The sequence below is a fragment of the Ctenopharyngodon idella genome, chromosome 1, assembly GCF_019924925.1.
Source record: "Ctenopharyngodon idella isolate HZGC_01 chromosome 1, HZGC01, whole genome shotgun sequence".
Classification (NCBI taxonomy): Eukaryota; Metazoa; Chordata; class Actinopteri; order Cypriniformes; family Xenocyprididae; genus Ctenopharyngodon; species Ctenopharyngodon idella.
This window is the reverse complement of record NC_067220.1, coordinates 41,079,073-41,099,083: the sequence shown is the minus strand read 5'-3', so window position 1 is coordinate 41,099,083 and position 20,011 is coordinate 41,079,073. Positions and strand designations below refer to the sequence as shown.

The window sequence follows — 20,011 nt, the reverse complement described above, 5'->3', positions numbered from 1 at the left end:
TCCAGAATGTGTTTCTTGTGATTGTGCAGTATACGGTCAAAAGTTTCCTCTACTCGGATAGTGTGCCTATGAATGTGAAATCCCAGCTTAACTGTAAGTCCAGACTTCATTCAAAATCAATATGGCAGAAAATCATAGTGCTATCGGGTTCACGGATCAGGGCAACTGGAATGTGTGTGGAATTGTGAAATCAACTGGATTTGACCGGATTAACCGATTGATCAACTTAAAGAGTCTTAATGAGGGAAAATACTTGAGCCTAAAGGAAAAAAAACATCAACAATATTAACTTCAAAAAGATAAAAATGTGCGCATGTGGATTAGCGTTCTGCTTCCCAATGATGCAACCTTCGTACAATTCCCTAGAAACGCATCTAAATGTGCTGCAGCTCATGCGGCTTATATTTCTCTCTATCAAAATAATCAATTTACACAGTACTGAGACTCATCACTATCACTATGTGCATCACACAAAGTCAATATGCAATATGTTTATAGTGTTTTTATAGTGCTTTGCCACCCTTTACTCTGAGCTTGACATCATGTGGTCTCAAAATAATGTTCTTCAAAATATCCAATCTTTCGTTTCTCAGAATAAAGACACGGATGACAAGGATTACATGAAATTATAATATCTCATTAAATGAAAAAACTCCTCAGTGGTCTCGTGTTGACAAATTAATCTTGTGTAAAATCGTATCTGCGCAAATGACATACAGTAAATGACATATTTTGTGTTCAAAAAGCGATCTTCCCTAGTTTATATCTCTACAGGAGGATGCTGGTGAGTGTCTGATGCACAGATGGAGGCTTTCATGGTTTAAAACAGGTGTAAGAAAAGAGAAAAAAAATCAGAAGTGATACACATGAACATGGTGTGTGCATACGTGTGGAGACTGACCTCTTCTTCTCGGATTCGTATTTGCTGAGCAGTTTCTGCAAGCCTCCGTTCTTGAAGCCTTGCGAATGGGCTGCCGGAGCTCCTACTGTGACCACATCATAGAAGGAATCTGCGGAGGAAACAGAAAACATCCTTCAACAGGCCTCACAAATCACAAACAAGCCCACGGCGCACGATTTACGTCTATATTTCGTCTTGTTTTATGTGCTTCCTGTTGTTTTGTGAATAGATCCAAACAGCCTGTTCCAGCTGAAGAACTGTGATACATATATTAAACAGGGTGCAGTGTGGAACGACGTATTTAAATGTGTGATGTGTTTCAAGTATGGAAAGAGTCTGCGCAACAGGAAGGCTCCAGAGTTAATACTATTGAATATCACCAGTGATATGAACTAGACGATTGCATATGCTTCAATATGATCAGAAAACTTGCATTTTATAGCCAAATTTCCAGTAACTACACAGTGCTACGCTACCCACAATCCTGAACAATATCTATCACAAGCTATTTTTATACAGTCCCTTAAAGGGATAGTTCACCCAAAAATGAAAATTGTGTCATTAGTAGCTATGTTTCAATCCACATATTTTTATGCACATTTTGGGATAACTCATAAAAAAATGCTGGATGGAAATGGCAAGATGCGCATAAATTTGAAAAATGCACATGATAATAGACGTGTGACTCTGTAGGGTAGGCTTTTTTGAAGTTTATTCAATCGAGAGAATAAAAAAACAATGAATAAAATGTCAAAAGCACAAACAGCCGTGCCATAGCTGTCTTCCTACCAAACACGGTCTGAAAACTGAATCCACCCCCTAACTCTGGACTCCCCGCTTAACCCTTACAACCCTTTCTAAATACTCTTTACACAACCCCAATTAGAGTCACCATTCATAACATTCGAAGCAATAGTCAAACAGATACAAATACTACACAAAATTCATAGTTCTCAAACTTTAAATAATGGCTCCAACAGAAGAACAAAACTCATACAGGTTTGGAACAACATGAGGGTGAGTAAATGATGACAGAATGAACTATCTCTTTAAGAGTTTAGTTTAAATCTGATTTACAAACAATTTACATTAAACAATACTAATAATATATTATTATAATTATTTTACACACACACACACACACACACACACACACAAAACCACTTTGTTTAAATTTTGAATACCATATGTGAACTGATTTCTTTGTATTTTAGTCATTTTTATTTAAATATTGTCTGAACATTACATCAAAACCAGCTCATGGTCTCTTCAGCAGAAATTCGCAGTACTCCAGGAACACAATCTCAGGCGTCATTAGTCCACTAAACATCCAGCGCTGTATGCTAGATATGAGGAACAAATGGGTCACTCCATGAACCAATAACTGTGACAATAATATATTCCTTGTATATTTTATATCCTATAAAATGTGTGGTTGTGTTTGTTGCAACTGTTCTGACAATACAATTCATTGAACAAATGAACACGTAGACATTATGAGATTCATTCCAATGATTCACCTTAGACCAGATTGCTTTGGTTCGAGGCCTAAAACTCTCTACTTTACAGGGCCTCTGTGTCCTACACTCCTAAAAATAAAGCAATGTTTTAGAAGAACAACTTTTCTTCCCCAAAGAACAGTTCAATAATGGAAAGAACCCTATTCCACTATAAAGAACCTTTTGTGGAATGTTAAGATTCCATGGATGTCAAAAGATCTTCATAGAACAATCAATGGCAATAAAGAACCTTTATTTTTAAAAGTGTACAAGCTATATAGGCGTGTACTTAAAGCCTTAATGTGCTGCGGTGGAGAATATGAAAAAATATCACAACCTCCTGACATTTATCACCCAATATGCACAGAAAGAAAGTGGTGACAAAATGAATCACGCATGAAATTTGCAGTGATTTTATTGTTACACCCATTTTTACACCAATTGTGGTCCATTTTCATGATTTCACCTCGATTGCCAAAGCCACCTATGGAGAAAATAAATGTGAAATATCTTGTGCGGTCACTGTGGAGGTCATACACTGCATCTGCAGTATTTCTGCTAGATATATGCAAGGTCAGTCAATCGGCTCCACGGGAAGTGAGCGCAAAACATTAAATGGCAAATAATGATTCAGGCCCCTTCAAACACGCTGACCCTGAAACACCGGGATCGTGACGCCGGCCGTGCTACGACCTCCTTGGCTGCTTCGTTCCTTCGCTAATGACGACGAGGTTCTCGTGTGGCAACTCACATCCCACCCTCACGCTCTCGGCTCTCCCCGGACTATTCAGGAGCATCTAATTGGCTGTTTCACAACAGTGTACCCACACGATGAATACAGTGGCATATATACGGGTCAGGATCATCCGTCACGCATGGCCCAATTTGGAGGCGATTTGTGCAGGTTCTTGCAGTCTCTATAAATGGAGGCTCTGATCCGAGGGGCTCAGGAAACCTGTGTCTCTCAGTGGTGGAGATGAATTGTTTGCAGAGGACTTCAAATCTTTAAAGTAGGGCTGTCAATTCAACACATTAGTTTATTCCGATTAATTCCTTACTGTACGAAAATACGCAAAAAATATATACAACTATGCCATTAAAGGGATAGTCCACCCAAAAAGATAGTTCTGTCATCATTTACTCACCCTCAAGTATGTAGTTATTTCTTTTTTTTTTTTTATTGTGGAACATAAAAGTAGATATTTTGAAGAATGCTGATGACTAAATAATTTTGGTTGCCATTGACTTCCATTGAATGGGCAAAAATCACAAAGGAAGTCAATGGGAATTAAAACTGTTTGGTTACTAACATTGGTTACATCATTGTTTACATCAATATATCTTCTTTTGTTGTTCTGCTGAAGAAAGAAATGCATACAGGTTTGGAACAACCTTTTAAAATTTGCTTTTAAAAGTAATGTGTTACAATACTGCGTTACTCCCTTAAAAAGTAACTAATTGCATTACTTAGTTACATTTTATGTAAAGTAATTACATTACATTTGCATTATTTTTTCTCACTTGGGCTGGGCTTGCTTTGTTTTGGTTTTTTTGATAACAAAAAAATTCAAAAGGAAAGGCAATTTCATGCCTGTAGAGAGTGCAGTAGGGCTGTCAAATTAAAATTAAAATTTCTAATATTTATCAAAATTTTAAATAAAAATGCACATTCAAATACAAAAAAAAAAATGGTGCATTTGAGTTTTATGTGTGCGTCAGGCAGCCTTATCAAGATGCGATGATGATGTAAGAGTTGTTGCATTTTAATGTTTGTCTTAGCTTATCCAATTGAACCTACTTGATGCGGCTCTGCTGTGTTGTTCACTTAAAACATTGCAGAAATACAGAAGCTCAATGTGAAGATGATCTTGGTTGCATCAAAACCACATTTTCTGCACAAAACGCATTTTCTGTGCTGCTTTTTCTTTGTTTTCTATATAAACAGGCGCTAGACGGACATCTTTGACCATTGCTCTCACATCTCGCAACATGTTTAGAAAGCCATATAAAGTTAAAAGTTTAACTTTTAAATAAAATGTCTCAAGGCGCTTTGATTCTTTGTATTAAACTATGCATTAACACATGATGCTGTTTTGTTCATAATTGTTTATGCAATTTATGAAATTATATTTGATTTAGAAACATTATTTTAAATGTTAGGCACTTTTTTGTATACAGAGAGTCATGTATACAAAACTCATTTCATTGCATAATATTTTGCTAATTGTGCCCTCTTGTGGACTCAGGAGACAAGCCAAAAGCTTTCCCCCCAAACTGAAATTATGCCTTTTTCCTAATGTTAGTTATCTAAAGTCACTTTTGCTAATTAGTATGGTTGCAGGTTTGCGTAATATTCTGATAGTCTAGAACTAAAATACCCACAATGTTCACACAGAGCACACAACGCTCTGCACTTCCTCCTGATTTCTCTCAGCATGTGGACAGGAGAGCTGTCAGTCAATACATGGGAAAATAAAGTACCTTGTGTTACTTATTTGAAAAAGTCACTCAGATATTTTGTTGTAAATTTAAAATGTGTTACTTGAAAAAAAGTAATATACATAATTTTGCCTTGTAATGCCTTACCCCAAACACTGAACCTGAGGGTGAGTAAATGGTTATGACAGAATATTAATTTGTAATATGAAACAATATATTGACATCTAAAGTCACTTTTCATAATGTCAATTCAATACTTGGTCTGTTGCAATGTACATTAATCTTTACACAACATGTTTCTGGCCTTTTTGTCAGTATTGCAATTAGTTTATTTATATAATTAATAATTACATGTAATTAATTAGATTAACCATTTTAATTTGACTGACAGCTCTAGTCAATGTGAAATGGTTTTTGCACCTCAATCTTCTATAATGCAACGTATTTCGAAGAGAAATTGGATATTCAATGATAAACGTAAGGTGGAATTTGACATTTGAATGTGTGAATAGCTTTAGAAAGATTACAAAACACTTCCATATTTCTAAAAACCAACATTTCAAAACAGGTTTATATATCTGACATGTTATGGTACTTAAGAGCAGCTGAGTGGCTTGTCACCACTAGGCAAAAAAGAAAAACAAAAAGAAAAACATCCATGGCATTTTGTTGGTAACAAGCAAACGCTGAAGGCCAGTCTGTAAAGTGCTGTCCATGACTGTCACCTCAGGACTTCTGTTAAGGGCTATAAACAAAACCGCTTTCTAGGAGATTGTGTCCTTAAAGCCGCACCACCATTAACAACATGAATGCATTTGAATCAGGAGATGATGTCTGGCTTTTAAACGTTCATTCTGTCATTCAGCTGTTCAGTATCAGACTCTCTGTCAGGGCTGAAGATGCAAGTTTTGTGCATTTCAAAAGACATTCTTCTAGACATAAATAATTTTAAATAATTTCATAATTTTAGTATTAGCGATCAATCACCTATTCATAATTACATTTTTTCTTTATAAAGTATATATATATATATATATATATATATATATTAATTATTTTAAATGACTAAATAAAGAGGTTCATTACTCTAAGCATTTAAAATCGATATGTCAAGCTTGATGCATTGACAGTACTTGTAAAACATCCATACATCTTCACAATTGAAGTGCTTGCTATTATTGTGCCATGCATCTTGTCCAATCAGGACTAAGTCTCCTGCTGTGCTGAAAGTGTACTGCTGTCATATCCTCATTTAGTCGTCTCAGTGCACGTCTGCACCTGTCAACATCTCCCTGCTGACCCCTTACTGACTGTACCACCACCTGCCACTGGGACACGTGTGAAATGGAGCATCACAGGGCGGCGGGGCTAACTGCACTTTGCTAATAGGGTGATGTACTGATCTTTGGGACCACCATGCACTGCTTCCCACAACAAAATAAACAGCCAGAAACAAGATACAGAGGGAGGAAGAGAAAGAGAAGCTAGGTTCGGAATCGCATACTAACATATTACGTTAACTACTACTGCTGTATATAGTTTATATAGTGCACAGTAGGTATAGCATGACTGCATTTACCAATCTGTGCAGTATACAACACTGCATACCATATACCACAATGCAATGCTCTCAACCTGAGCTTACATGACATATAAACAGGAAATAAATATATATTCTAAATATATATATATATATATATAAAATTACCTATAAATACATAAATACAAATATAAATGCTAATTATTTTAGTAATATACACAACTGTCAAAAGTTTGCAATAGGTTTTTAATGATTTGGAATGAAGATGATCACCAAGGCTGCATTTATTTGATCAAAAATACAGTAAAATCAGTAATATTGTGAAATATTATTACCATTTAAAATAACTGTTTGTAAAATAAATGTAATTTATTCCTGTGATCAAAGCTGAATTTTCAGCATCATTACTCCAGTCTTCAGTGTCACATGATCCTTCAGAAATCATTCTAATATGATGAATTGATGCTTAAGAAACATTTATGATTATTATTAATGTTAAAAACAGTTGTAATGCTTAATATTTTGGTGGAAACCATGAAAAATATTAAGCTTTTTAACACTAATAATTCATAATTAAAAAAAAAAACAAAAAAAAAAAACAGTACCAATATTAACTGATAATAATTGAGCAATAATTGAAAATTCAGCTTTGCCATCATTTACATTTTAAAATATATTCAAATAGAAAACATTTATTTTAAATTGTTATATTTTTTCACAATTTTACAGTGTATTTTTGATCAAATAAATGCATCCTTGATGAGCAGAAGAGACTTCTTTCAAAAACATTAAAAAATCTTAATTATTCCAAACTTTTGAGCAGTAGTGTATGTTAATATAAAACTTTATAAATAAACAAAATTATTCTTTTGTTAAATAGATAACTCCCTAAACCAAATATGCAATGGGATGAGATCATGTGACAAAAGAAGCATAGTACTGTTTGAAATATTTATAAATATTAATATGTAAGCGGTACAGAGTGTATTCAGTATGCAGCAGGTAGTACACTTGCTAGTAGTCAATTCCAAACACAGCCCGAGAATATGAACAGAGAGAATAAGAAAGCATGGGACGCACCTGTTTTTCTTGGACATGTCACCCGCATTCTCTGTGTGTGCAGGTTGATGGGAATGAACTCCAGATATCTCTGGCCTTTGCTGCAGCTGGGCTTGAACGACGGGCCTGGGAAAGATCACGAAAAGCCAAGCGTTTAAATATAATCTGGTTTAGTCATCGTTCAAGAACAAAACAAACAGGCAGAAGAGTACAAACAAACAGCGCGGGCTCTGCCATCTGCTTCTATTGAATTACAGCTCTGTTTACTATTATTCTGAGTCTGTATGCATTGGTTGCGATGCATTATAGGGGCGCATTTGAATGCGTTCGAGTACAAAGCGACGACCTGATCAAATGAATGCCATGTTGGCCTGATTAAATTAATAAAAAGAAGGCAATTAAACATCAATTAAAAGCGAGAGCCAAAGCAAAGAGCCTTCACGCAAGGCCTTTCATTTAGACGTGTGAAGGGAGCGTCTTTTGCACAGGACACATGAAAGAAATCCTGGATGACCTTGAGTGACTCGGGCTGTAGTAATGACCGCTGAGAGCCGCACCGCTGCATCAAAACATCACAATCTGATCACAGACCAGGCTGTTGCAAATATCCCTCTCCCAAATATCAGCTCATTTATTCTTAAAATCCACTAAGCACAGGATTTTGCTGAAATTAGGCACCACCTGCCTTGTACAAAAACAACCCAATTAAAATCTTAAGAAACGGATACTGTAAGCTCCTATGGTGAAGCAAATATCGCCCAGCGACACACGGCAGGCTTTTGATCCCTTCAATGTAATATATGCAAATATAGCCAACAAAGACTCTTTGAAACGTTATCAGCACTCCTAAGAACTTTCACACTCTACAAATTATCTGAGCAACTGTGCTAAGAGTAGACAAAGAAATAATATAAATAAACTGATGATAAATAAATAAATAAATGATAGTGTAAAAATGCTGGGTTCATATAACAAAAGACAGCTACAAAAATAAATATTGCATTTTTGCAAGCTTTTTATGATAAGTATTATTCCCCTCCAAATTTATATTCTATTCTCAATGGTCATTCTCATTATTGTAATACAGCTTTTTATTTCTATATCACAAAAGTACTAAAATGAATTAAGTACAGTGTTGGCTGAGTTACTCTAAAAAAGTAATTAATTACTAGATACGAAGTACATTTTCAACAGTATGATTACATTACTGTACTAATTTCTCCCATTAAAAAGTATTGGATTATTTATTACTAATTACTTTCTCAATCCCATGTCAACCTCGACCAGCTGAACAAAACAAGGGTAGATATTTCAAATAAATAACATAAAATTGCATAAATTACTCTTAAACTTAAGGGAGAAGGTTACATTAAAAACATACATTTTAACATCAGATGTTACATTTTGATATTAAATCCACTATTGTTTAAGTCTATACAGTATTTAATGCAATTACATCAGAAGTAACTGTCATTAAATTACACAGAAATTAAGAGTAATCCCTTACTTTATCTTGCTTTCATAATTCATAATTCATATTCTCAAAGGTAATTCTCATTACCGTAATACAGTATTTATCTATATTACAAAAATACTTAAAAATAAGTAAATAAATAAATAAATAAATAAATACATACATACATATTTAAATTGTGTGAAACTGATGACACAAAAATAAATATACAAATATACAATACAAAAAAAATTGTAATGGTCTTAAAATAGGAAATTTTCATTTTGATAAAATACTTTTTTTCATTTAATTTGATGCAAAACAAAAAGGAATTAAGCATAAATTAATTATATGTTCTCAATGGTGATTCTCATTACTGTAATACAGTTATTTTACAAAAATACTGACATTTTTAAATGAAATGAGTACTACTACTATGTATAAGCACTTTACAAACAAACAAGTAAATAAATAAATAAATAAATACATTTAAACTAATAAATTGGAGGAAATTGTCATGAAAATAATGGCACACAAAGCAAAAATCTGTGATGGCCTTAAAATAGGCTTCATTTTGATAACAGCCTTTTATTTAAAGGGACAGTTCACCCAAAAATTAAAATTATCCCATGATTTACTCACCCTCAAGCCATCCTATGTGTATATGACTATCTTCTTTCAGACAAACACAATCTGAGATATATTTAAAAATATCCTTAGTCCTCCAAGGTTTATAATGGTAGTGAAGGGGAGGAATCCATACGACTCCAGGGGGTTAATAAAGGCCTTCTGAAGCGAAGCGATGCGTTTTTGTAAGAAAAATACCCATATTTAAAACTTTATAAAATCAAATAATGCAGAATGCGCAAGTCGATTTGCGGTGGAAGAGTATCCTTTGACCTGACGCACAAAGTAATGATGAATGCGTATGCGAGGAGGATAGAGCAAAACAAAACAAATCACCGGTCACAAATTAGAAGTCTTAAATTTTTAAAAAGAAATGTCAAAGGATTTCGATATAAGAGAAGAAGAGCTTAAATTTGTTGCACAGCTCTATTTGTTTGAACCGAGAGAGGCGTCTAAGCTTACAATACTCCTACATCCTGCGTCATACATCGCGTCAGAGGATTACACATTTGGCGCGAGTCAACTTTCACATTCTTCATACGATCGTCCACCGGACGCTAGTTATTTGAATTTAGTTTTAAATTGGGACATTTTTCTTACAAAAACACATCGCTTCGCTTCAGAAGGCCTTTATTTACCCCCTGGAGTTGTATGGAGTACTTTTTTTCATGGATGGATGCATTATTTTTTACTTCAAAACACGGCCCCCCATTTTACAACCATTATAAACCTTGAAGGACTAAGAACCGCTTTTATTTTTAAATATATCTCTGATTGTGTTCGTCTGAAAGAAGATAGTCATATAGACCTAGGATGGCTTGAAGGTGAGTAAATCATGGGATAATTTTCATTTTTGGGTGAACTATCCCTTTAATTTGATGCAAAGATATAATTTCTTCCTCTAGATATTTCTGGTGTGAAATATGATGAGGGATTCACCCATATAGTGTGTGAACACTTTAACATGTAACAGCAGATTCTCAATCAACAGCAAAAGCACAAATTGACTCTTGAAAAAGTGAAGTATGGTGATAATTACATGTGATCAGACTCAAAGGCTCTGTGCTTAAAAAGCCTGTGAACATCAATGAAAGGTTATCCACCCCCACCACAGCCCACTGAACAGCACAATTCACCTGCTTCCCATCTCAGCGGCCACAACAACAGCTCAGATACTGCTCAATAACATGCAAGTATAGATTAGACCTGACACTGCTTTGACAAAATGCCCTTTTTATTTATAACAAAACATACTGAGGAAGGAGAAAGTAAAGAAATAAAGAGCATTATCCACACTGAAACATGACCTTTGCCCAAACATTTTATCACTTCTGCAAGTTTGACCCTTGTTAAGATGAAAATGTACATGGTGAAACTTTTAACAAGGCATAAATTCACTACACCTCCACAGCATTATGTTGGGTGGGTAGAAACGGCAGCCAGAAGCACAGAAAAAAAATCTATACTGAAAAAATATGAACCGAATTAGAGTGTTTTATATACAGTAGTTTTATTCAGTGTAAATGTTAATAAAAGTTTAATGCAATCACTCTAAGATTAAGACTAATTTAAGAACTGCTCTTAAAATAATAAAATAAATAAAATAATTGGACATTGGACAGGTATATTTTAAAAAATAATTTAAAAACTTATTTTTAAATTAAAGTACATTAAAGTACAAAATACATAAACTGCACTTCATGTTGACTTTAACTACTTTAAATTAAGAGTAGTTTGTAGCCTAGTAAACTACAATTTCAAAGCAACCCGCCTCGTGTAAAAATAAAACGGCTTTTATTAGGCCACTCATATGTCTGGAGTTTTAATCTCATGTACTGTATACATGCGGTGCATCATTTAAATATACATTAATCAAAGGAGCTCTTCATTTATTGTGTACAATTTTTTCTAATGAGGACAATGAATGATCTTTAAGCGACACTGATGCTGAGCACTTACGGGCAGTTTAGCGTTATCTCCATGAATGCTCTGTGTGGCATCTGAAGCTCTGAGCATGAGTCATGAGATGGGTCTGTCAGTCTGACAGATGTGCTGTCTCCTGGGACACGGGCTAATGGAGGTGGGCCAGCCAGGCATGGCGGAGGAATTAGCCCCATCACACACACCATCTGCCCGTACAGGTGCTGTCGAAGGAAACCCCGGGAAAACTGACCACTCGTCCACACGGTTTAAGGATGGACACTATGACTAATACCTTATTACACTCTTAAAAATAAAGAACCTTTAACATTCAAAGAACTTTATCCATTCCACAAAATGGATAACAGTTCTTTATAGTGGAAAAAGGTTCTTTAGATTATTTAAATGTTCTTCACACTAAGAAAAATGGTTCTTTTAAAGGGGTGGTTGATTATGATTTCACTTTTTTAACTTAAGTTCGTGTGTAATGTTGCTGTTTGAGAATAAAAAAACATCTGCAAAGTTACGACGCTCAAAGTTCAATGCAAGGGGAGATATTTTCTTTTACAGAAATCACTTTTTAAGGACTACAACAGACGGCTTGTAGGGACTACAACGAGCTTCTTCCTGGGTTAGTGACATCACAAACCCTAAAATTGACATAAACCCTCCCCTCGGGAACATGCAACAAAGAGGGTGAGGGTGAGGCTTTAGAGAAGAGGAAGAGTTGTTGTAGTAGAGTGTTGCTGCCATGCCGTCATTTTATGCTGGACTGCTTCACAAACGAGGGTCAATTCAACGCTGGATTTGCACAAAAGATTAACATGACGACACATGCTAATCGATGAGTTGAATCAACTCCACAGCAACTACATAAATTTACTGAGCACTGTTACTGACCATCGTCATTTTGGCTGCGTGAGTGTGAGCTTTGTTGTTGCTGAGCAACCGAAGCGTGAGCTGTTAAAGCTCCACCCTCTTCTGGAAAGGGGGCCGGGAGCAGCAGCTCATTTGCACTTAAAGGGACACACTCAAAAATGGCGTGTTTCTACTCACCCCCAAATAGGGGCAAATTTGACAAGTTAAAAAAAATGATCTGTGGGGTATTTTGAGCTGAAACTTCAGACACATTCTGGGGACGCCAGAGACTTTTATTACATCTTGTAAAAGGGCCATTATAGGTCCCCTTTAACCCTCTGAGCCCGGTGAACGTGCCGGCGCGTTCTGCTGGACTTTTCCTTATGACAGCGAAAACAACTTAAAATACTCTGTCAGTTTTGGCCATACAGATTAGTGTAAGACATCATTATAAAATATAAAGGGTCTACTTTTATTTGTGTATACACAATAACAAAAAAAACTTTTTTTTGTAAAATAAAGAAAATGCAAGAAACTTTCTGAAACATGTCTGAATAATGAACTGAAACTCAGCTAATACTTATCACACAGACATGAGAGATATGTCTTTAGAAAGCTTGGAGTGTCTACTTTTAAATTAAGTCATATTGATAACAAATATTCTCCGTTTATGTAATCTGTATGAAACCAACGAGAGGTACAATCTTCCCTGCCTGGCCTCATTATCTGTAATGTGACCACACCCATGCGCAACGCAGCCTTTGACACACAAATCGTCCATGTGCGAGGCACGCTAACCTGTAAACGCCCAAACCACCTCAAAATAAAGCATCAGCTGATTCAGCCGATCATGATTCCTCTGCTTTTCATCGATTTTGGAAAATGGGCTGTGAGTCTTCAAAATGAATCTGCAGCAGTCAGGTGGTACAGATCAGTACCACTTTGAGACATGAGGTAGTTTAACGCTGTCTCTCGTCTTGTCGCGCTTTTTTTAGCTCCCTGTTGTACAAGTTCATGCGTTTTGGAGGGGCTGTGGCTTTGGAGACGCTCTGAAGGGAGGGTGTGAACTTATGCTTTCCAAGCTAGCTTGCTATTGCTAGCCTCTCTGAAAACGACCCTACCTTTAACTACAATAACCCTGGTGCCGAGTGCCATCATGCATGTTTCCTTGCTTCAATCTCAGAAAGTACTGAGACAAATGTCTCCCGACCGGCACAGCGATACACAAACTAGCTGTCGGCACAAACACCTCTGACTGATTCAGATGTTCTCCTGCTTCGCAGTAGGTCTCTTATGCCAGCATTATCAGGGTTTTCCTCCCGTCAAACAGGCACCAAAAATCCCAGGACAACAGCAGCAGGAGTAACTTGTGGTGTCTGCGGCCTGGAGGCTCATACAGCGCAGACGGCCTGTGGTTTTTCAATGGTTCTGGGAAACAAATCAGCATCTGAGGCTTATTAAACTGTTTTTATGCTTATGTAAGGAAGCTAAAGTCATCATTTACTCACCCTCATGTTGTTACAAAACTCGTATGACTTGTTTTCTTCCACGGCACACAAAAGGAGATGTTTAACAGAATGTCCAAACTGCTCTTTTCCAAACAACAAAATCATATTTACATTTATGCATATAGCAGACACTTTTATGTCTGCTAAAGAGGGAATTCGCTAAAAAACAGTGTCCAGAGGCTGCCAAAATTACCATAAAAGTATCATAAAAATATAGAGTAAAATATTTAGTCTTCTGAAGTCAAGCAACAGCTTTGAGTGAGTAAAAAATTGAAATTTAGGTCGTAATTGACAGAAAATGTTACCTTCCTTTATGCAATATGTAGAATTTTCTGTCCGCTAGAGGTTGCTAGAGGCCTATTCAAAACAAAGGCATAGCTTGATGACGCCAAGTTTGAGCACAGAATCTTGGGACATGTGGTCTTCACCTCAACGGTTGGTGGAAAACAATTGGGATAGGACTCGGGAAGAAATCATGTTCATGGATGTGATTATTAATGTTACTGTAGTATGAAGCAGAGCAGGACCGAGTGTTGTGGGAGCTGAATGAGGCCGCTGGAGCGATTGAGCAATACACGCCGCGAGCGCTGGAGCTTTTATTATGTCACAGTCGCCGGCGCCGCTTCCGCTTTTCCGGTCATGAGTATGAGGTAACGCAGCTCTGTTTATCATATTAGATACATTTGAGTGTGTTGAAAATCTTATAATGTTACTCTGTGCGTTCGCTCGGCGGCTGCTGTGAGACACTGTTACACAGTAAGATAGATCGATTTTAGAATATCATATTAAATACCGGATGGCTTGTGTTGATAAATAGCATGCAATTAATTTTAAAATGTATTGTATGATGGAGAAAATTCTGTATTACTGTTACTAAAAATAAAGCTGCATCTGATTATGCTATGTTAGCTACTTCACAAAATAGTGTTTTTCTCTGAGGCATGGTAAAGCATGGTACTCACAAAAAATCAAGAAAATTAGATTTAAACAATAAGACTAAACGTGTTGAGCTATATAACAATAATTCGTTTTTCTGTCTATAAATACATCAAAACAGTTGTTCCCCTGTCTATTAAAACATGTAATATAATTATTTATATTAAAGCATCTTTGGTGTTTCCATGGTTTCTACAAAATAAAACCGGAAACCGAGGGTAACGCGGGCATGACGCAATTGACAGGCGACTCCTCACACGTCCTGGAGCCTTGGTTAAAATTGCAATTTTCTCACGATTTACAAATAGTTGCAAACATTTGGGATATTGTAAGTACTCAAGTGAACAAAATATATAACATTGGCCTAGTGGTTTTTGGATATTTTACTGCAAAATTCTTACATATTGCACCTTTAAAATCTGCCGTGATGTGCCATTTTTGAATCTGAATACATTTAATTAGGAAGATTATTGATAAATAATAAAATCAATAATACATTTCTTTCTGTTCCTCACATAAAGCTGTCATATGTCTTTGTTTGATTTTATTTGGTCTTTTCTGCTCATTAAGCCTGCATTCATTTGATCAAAAATACAGTGAAAACAGAAATACTGTTAAATATTATTTAAAATAACTGTTTTCTTATTGAATATATTTTGAAATGTAATTTATTCCTGTGATGGCTAAATAATATAAAACTTTTTAACTGTAGTGTATATACAGCATATCTATTTTAATGATATTTTATGGTGTTTTATGTTTTTTTTAGAAACTTTTTAGAACCTGACAGATGAACTAATTCACTTTGAACTGTCACTATATGGTAAACAGATGTTTAAAATGATTCAAAATGTCTCATTTTGCGATCCACAGCAAAAAACAGTTTGCTCTGACATTAGGGTGAGTAAATGATGACCGTATTTTCCTTTAAAGAAAAGTCCAGAAAGCTTCTTCGCTAATGATTTTAATTACTCATTCCGTGGCTCGGTGCGGTCTTCGCTTGGATTGGTCTTGCTTTGCTCTCTCTGATGGGGCGAGTGAGTATGTGGGTTTCACAATTCGCTGGAGGACTGACAAACAACAGGATTAGCTCTCAGTGCCTCTAATTCCACCGGCTGCAAACAATGCTAACACAAAATGATTAATTCATTAGTTAACACACTCTGAAGTATCCCGAGTCAGCCTTGTCTAATTAAAAATGAATTAAACACCACAGAAGTTTTTATTTTTTAATTTAGACCAGAGCCAAACGACTGCAATACCCGCCCCGAGGTGAAGAGGGCGATGGAAGAACGGATCTCCCCTTTTGAGAAATGACTGCTGAAAACCAAACACCCTCTCAAGCCACAAGTCGCCAACCTTGTTATAACTGATAACATTAGATATCAATAATTAATACTCTGCAGTGGCACTGCGGTGTGCGGATTATGACAACATCCCACAGGACATACACAGCTTCTATGAAAATGATCCATTAATGACATTGACTAGCTTAGTTTACAGGTTTCATTTTTAAGATTTCATATTTAAGCTACAGTGCTTTAAAAAAGGATGCAGAAGTTTTAGCATGCCCTGTGTTAGCATGTTAACATGACATCACTCTCTGAAGTCACTAAAACACCCCACAAACTCAAAAGGAGTTTTGAGGCTTTCAGTCCATGTGTATCTGAGATTATTTAAATGCTGCTGTGCATATATGCATTTTACAGCCAAATTTAAAATCCAGGAAAACAGGTCAAAGGTATTGATGACTCAACCTTCACTAAAAAGATTTTTGACCAATCAAATGCTCTCAAGAATCTCCTTCACACTTAAGCCACCTTCACCCCTGAGCTACTATTATCGTTTTTATTCATATTTTGAATTAGGTATATAAATACAGTATATATATATACAGTATATATATAAATACAGTATATATATATATATATATATATATATATATATGTATTATTTTATTCCAGTTAACATTTATTTTATTTCAAGTATGTTTTTTAAGGATTTAGCTTTAGATAACTATCGGTATTTCTCAATTCGCATATTATCAGTCCTTAGTATTCGAAAATAGAATTAGTACGTCCCAAATCGTAACATGTTAAAATTAGTATTCCAACGGCTAATACTGCCCACAATATTAGCCCACAACCCACTGCATGTTGGGCGAGGATTCAATTAGAACTACAAACTATAAACAGTGCAGATGTGTGAGTCCGGCGGTTAAGCAGAGCGGTTAAGATAAAGGGGTTTGAGTGATTAATTATCAGTATCTAACCTGAAGAAAAGATATTTATTCAATGTTATCCACATTATATTTCATCTGCAACAGCATTGTGAACTTTTGTAATGATATGTTTGGCCATGAACTTTTAAAAGCATCATTATATTTAAATTGCAAACACATGAAGAGAGTTCTCGGCATGAAAGACCCAGGACTGGCAGATCAACAAGCTACTACATTTCTTTCCGAAAGGGTAGGAAATTAAATTAAATTGTATGTGGAGGATTTTAACTGTGACAAGATGATTGACAGGGTGGTTTAAACGGTGACAGGATGCATGTAACTAAGCAACAGAGCTGTCCGTTAAAGATGACGAAGTAGTGTATGTCCCAAAGCTTGCATTCTCTTCTGATACACACTCAAAAATATGTACTTTTTCTTCACAAAAAGAGTACATACTTTTAGAGTGTAGTATAAGTAGGTTAATTGGGATTCAGCATATAACAACCCTGTAGCCGATTAGCACGTAGCAAATCAAGGTTCACTGCTGTGACGCAACAAGTCCACAAAGAAGAGACAAGCTGATACGATATATCCCACCCAAACTTCCTGTTTCAAGAGAAAATAAGTTATCAAGTAAACTGGAATTGCCTATTGATTTCGTGGGGCTTTAGCATTAGCGTTAGCCACCACTGCTATCAAAACAACAAATTCATGGCCTTCAACAAATTTCAAGACAACAACTGACAAATCAATTGCTGTGAACGAAGTTCCCGTTATCAACCTACAAATAGCTTATTTCAATTGCATATTAAGAATTCAAAATGAAAAGATTGACTACTCAGATGGATTTAAAAAATAAATAGTTCTGCATATCCCTCGTATCGAGAAGAAAAGGGAAGATGGGAACGGCTGAGAGGGAACAGGGCGTCTGCTACACGGCAAACAAGATTAGAGTCCAATGTAGCAGCTGGGCACTCGCGGGCTGTCGAGAGGCAGAATAACCCAAGATCTTACCATCTCTCCTCTCCTCCTTCAGGGACGGACACGTCAACACCGCTCAGCTGGCAAAACACAAGCCTTCAGAATTTCATCCCTGAATATTAGCCTCAGTAATGGGCCGATCGATCAGGCAGATCAGTTTTTTCAGCCTGTCACGACTGATTAGAAGGGCAAGATCATCAATGACTATTTTTGCTTGGTGTGAGGCGCGACACGGCTGACAAATACTGGCATTTTGTGCTCCGTTTTATTTTCTCTCCAATGATATAGATCATGTTTTCAGGCTAGAGCCGGGCGGGATATACCGTGCGACAGTAGCAATGTGTCAACTGGTAGAGACATATCACGTTTATATGGCGATCGCTATTGCAAAACGCACTGCGGCAACGTCTTATTTGTCATTTTGGCTTAGGCGCTGTGTGTGTTTGTGCATCTGAAAAGCAGTCCATTTGTCCATTTTTTTCAGTCAATTCTAACTTAGTTTCTATGGCTGCATTGCTCCTGCGCAAAAAAATAAGGCATTGCATGCAATCGCAACACTACAGTACGTCTTATTATTGAAAGTGACAAATATGTGTTTACTGTAAACAGGCTTTATACATTCTAATGCAATAGAATGCAGTTATAAAAGCGCACCTCTATGCCTGCTTGTTCCTTTACAACATGTGCAACCATGCGAGTTTAACATCGCATTGAATGTGACAGCAAACTGTGAGCTGCGTATAAAAATTTGATGAACTAAGAAATTCTGCATGAATGCGGCTGGATAAAAAAAAATATTCATGCTTCTACATGATGGCACTGCTGATCAATTTTGTGTGATTGCATGCAAATTGCGGAAACTGTTTGCATTGGAAAAAATTCTCATGCATGCAAAATGAGAGAAGGCAGAATATTATGTGTTTGGCTATGTATGTGAGAGGGCATGCTTCACTGCATCAGAAGCCTTTACCAGTAAGTTTCTCGAGCTCCGCCAGCGTGTCCTGGTATTCTTTGATGATCTGGTTGTAACGAGAGATCACATCCTTCCGTAGGTTGTCCCAGTGTGGAGAAAGCTCTCCCAGATCTTTCAGCTCCTGTATCCTGTAAGACACAACATAAATCAATCACGATTTTGTTGGCTTGACTTACAGTATTCCCATATCGGACATCCAAACAGGCCCAAATTTCCATAGGCTTTCATTGAGGGGGTGAAAACTTTCATACAAAGCAACAACTAGCCTACAACAATGTGCTAGAAACATGTAAGGCAACATGCTAAAACATGTTAGCCATGTGCATAAAAAATGATAGCAATATGTTAACAGCATGCTTAACATGATAACAGTGTGCTAAAACATGTTAGAAACATGCTAAACATTAACAGTGTGCTAAAACATGCTAGTAATGTGCTTAACATGCTAGTAACATACTATCAGCATTCTCAAACATGCTAGTAATGTGTTAAACATGCTAGCAACGTTCTAGTAATGCTAAAACAAGCTAAACATGATAACAATGTGCTAAAACATGTTAGAAACATGTTAAAACATTAACTGTGTTAAAAATGCTAGAGGAATGCTAGAAATGTGCTAAAACATGCTATCAACATGCTAGTAATGTGCAAAACATGCTAGTAACATACTATTGGCATGCTCAAACATGCTACAAACCTGTTAGTAATGTGTTAAACATGCTAGTAACATGCTAGCAATGTGCCAGTAACATGTTGAAACAAGCTTAACATGATAACAAAGTTAAAACACATTAACTGTGTTTAAACATGCTGAGGAATGCTAGCAATTTGCTAAACATGCTATCAATATGCTAATACATGCTAAAGCATGCTATCAATGTGCTAAAACATGTTAGTTATGCATTAAACATGCTAGTAACAGGTTATCAGCGTGCTCAAACATGCTACAAACCTGCTAGTAATGCGTTAAACATGCTAGTAACATGCTAGCAATGTGCTAGAAACGTTTTAAAAAAGGTAAACATAACTTGCTAAAATATATGAGAAACATGTTAAAACTTTAACTGTGTTGTAACTAGAGGAATGCTATCAATAT

General features: G+C 36.2%; 1 protein-coding gene across 6 annotated transcripts in view; it reads right to left on the bottom strand.

The window, feature by feature from the left end:
- Positions 1–20,011, bottom strand: part of inpp4b (inositol polyphosphate-4-phosphatase type II B) — a 184,339-nt gene that overhangs the window by 71,024 nt on the left and 93,304 nt on the right. For all 6 annotated transcript variants that reach the window (XM_051909733.1, XM_051909742.1, XM_051909752.1 and 3 more), the window contains 3 exons: positions 18,913–19,043; positions 7,460–7,564; positions 902–1,010 (listed from right to left, as the gene is read on the bottom strand). In XM_051909733.1, coding sequence (XP_051765693.1) covers positions 902–1,010; positions 7,460–7,564; positions 18,913–19,043 — 345 coding nt within the window. The remainder of the gene's footprint in view (positions 1–901; positions 1,011–7,459; positions 7,565–18,912; positions 19,044–20,011) is intronic.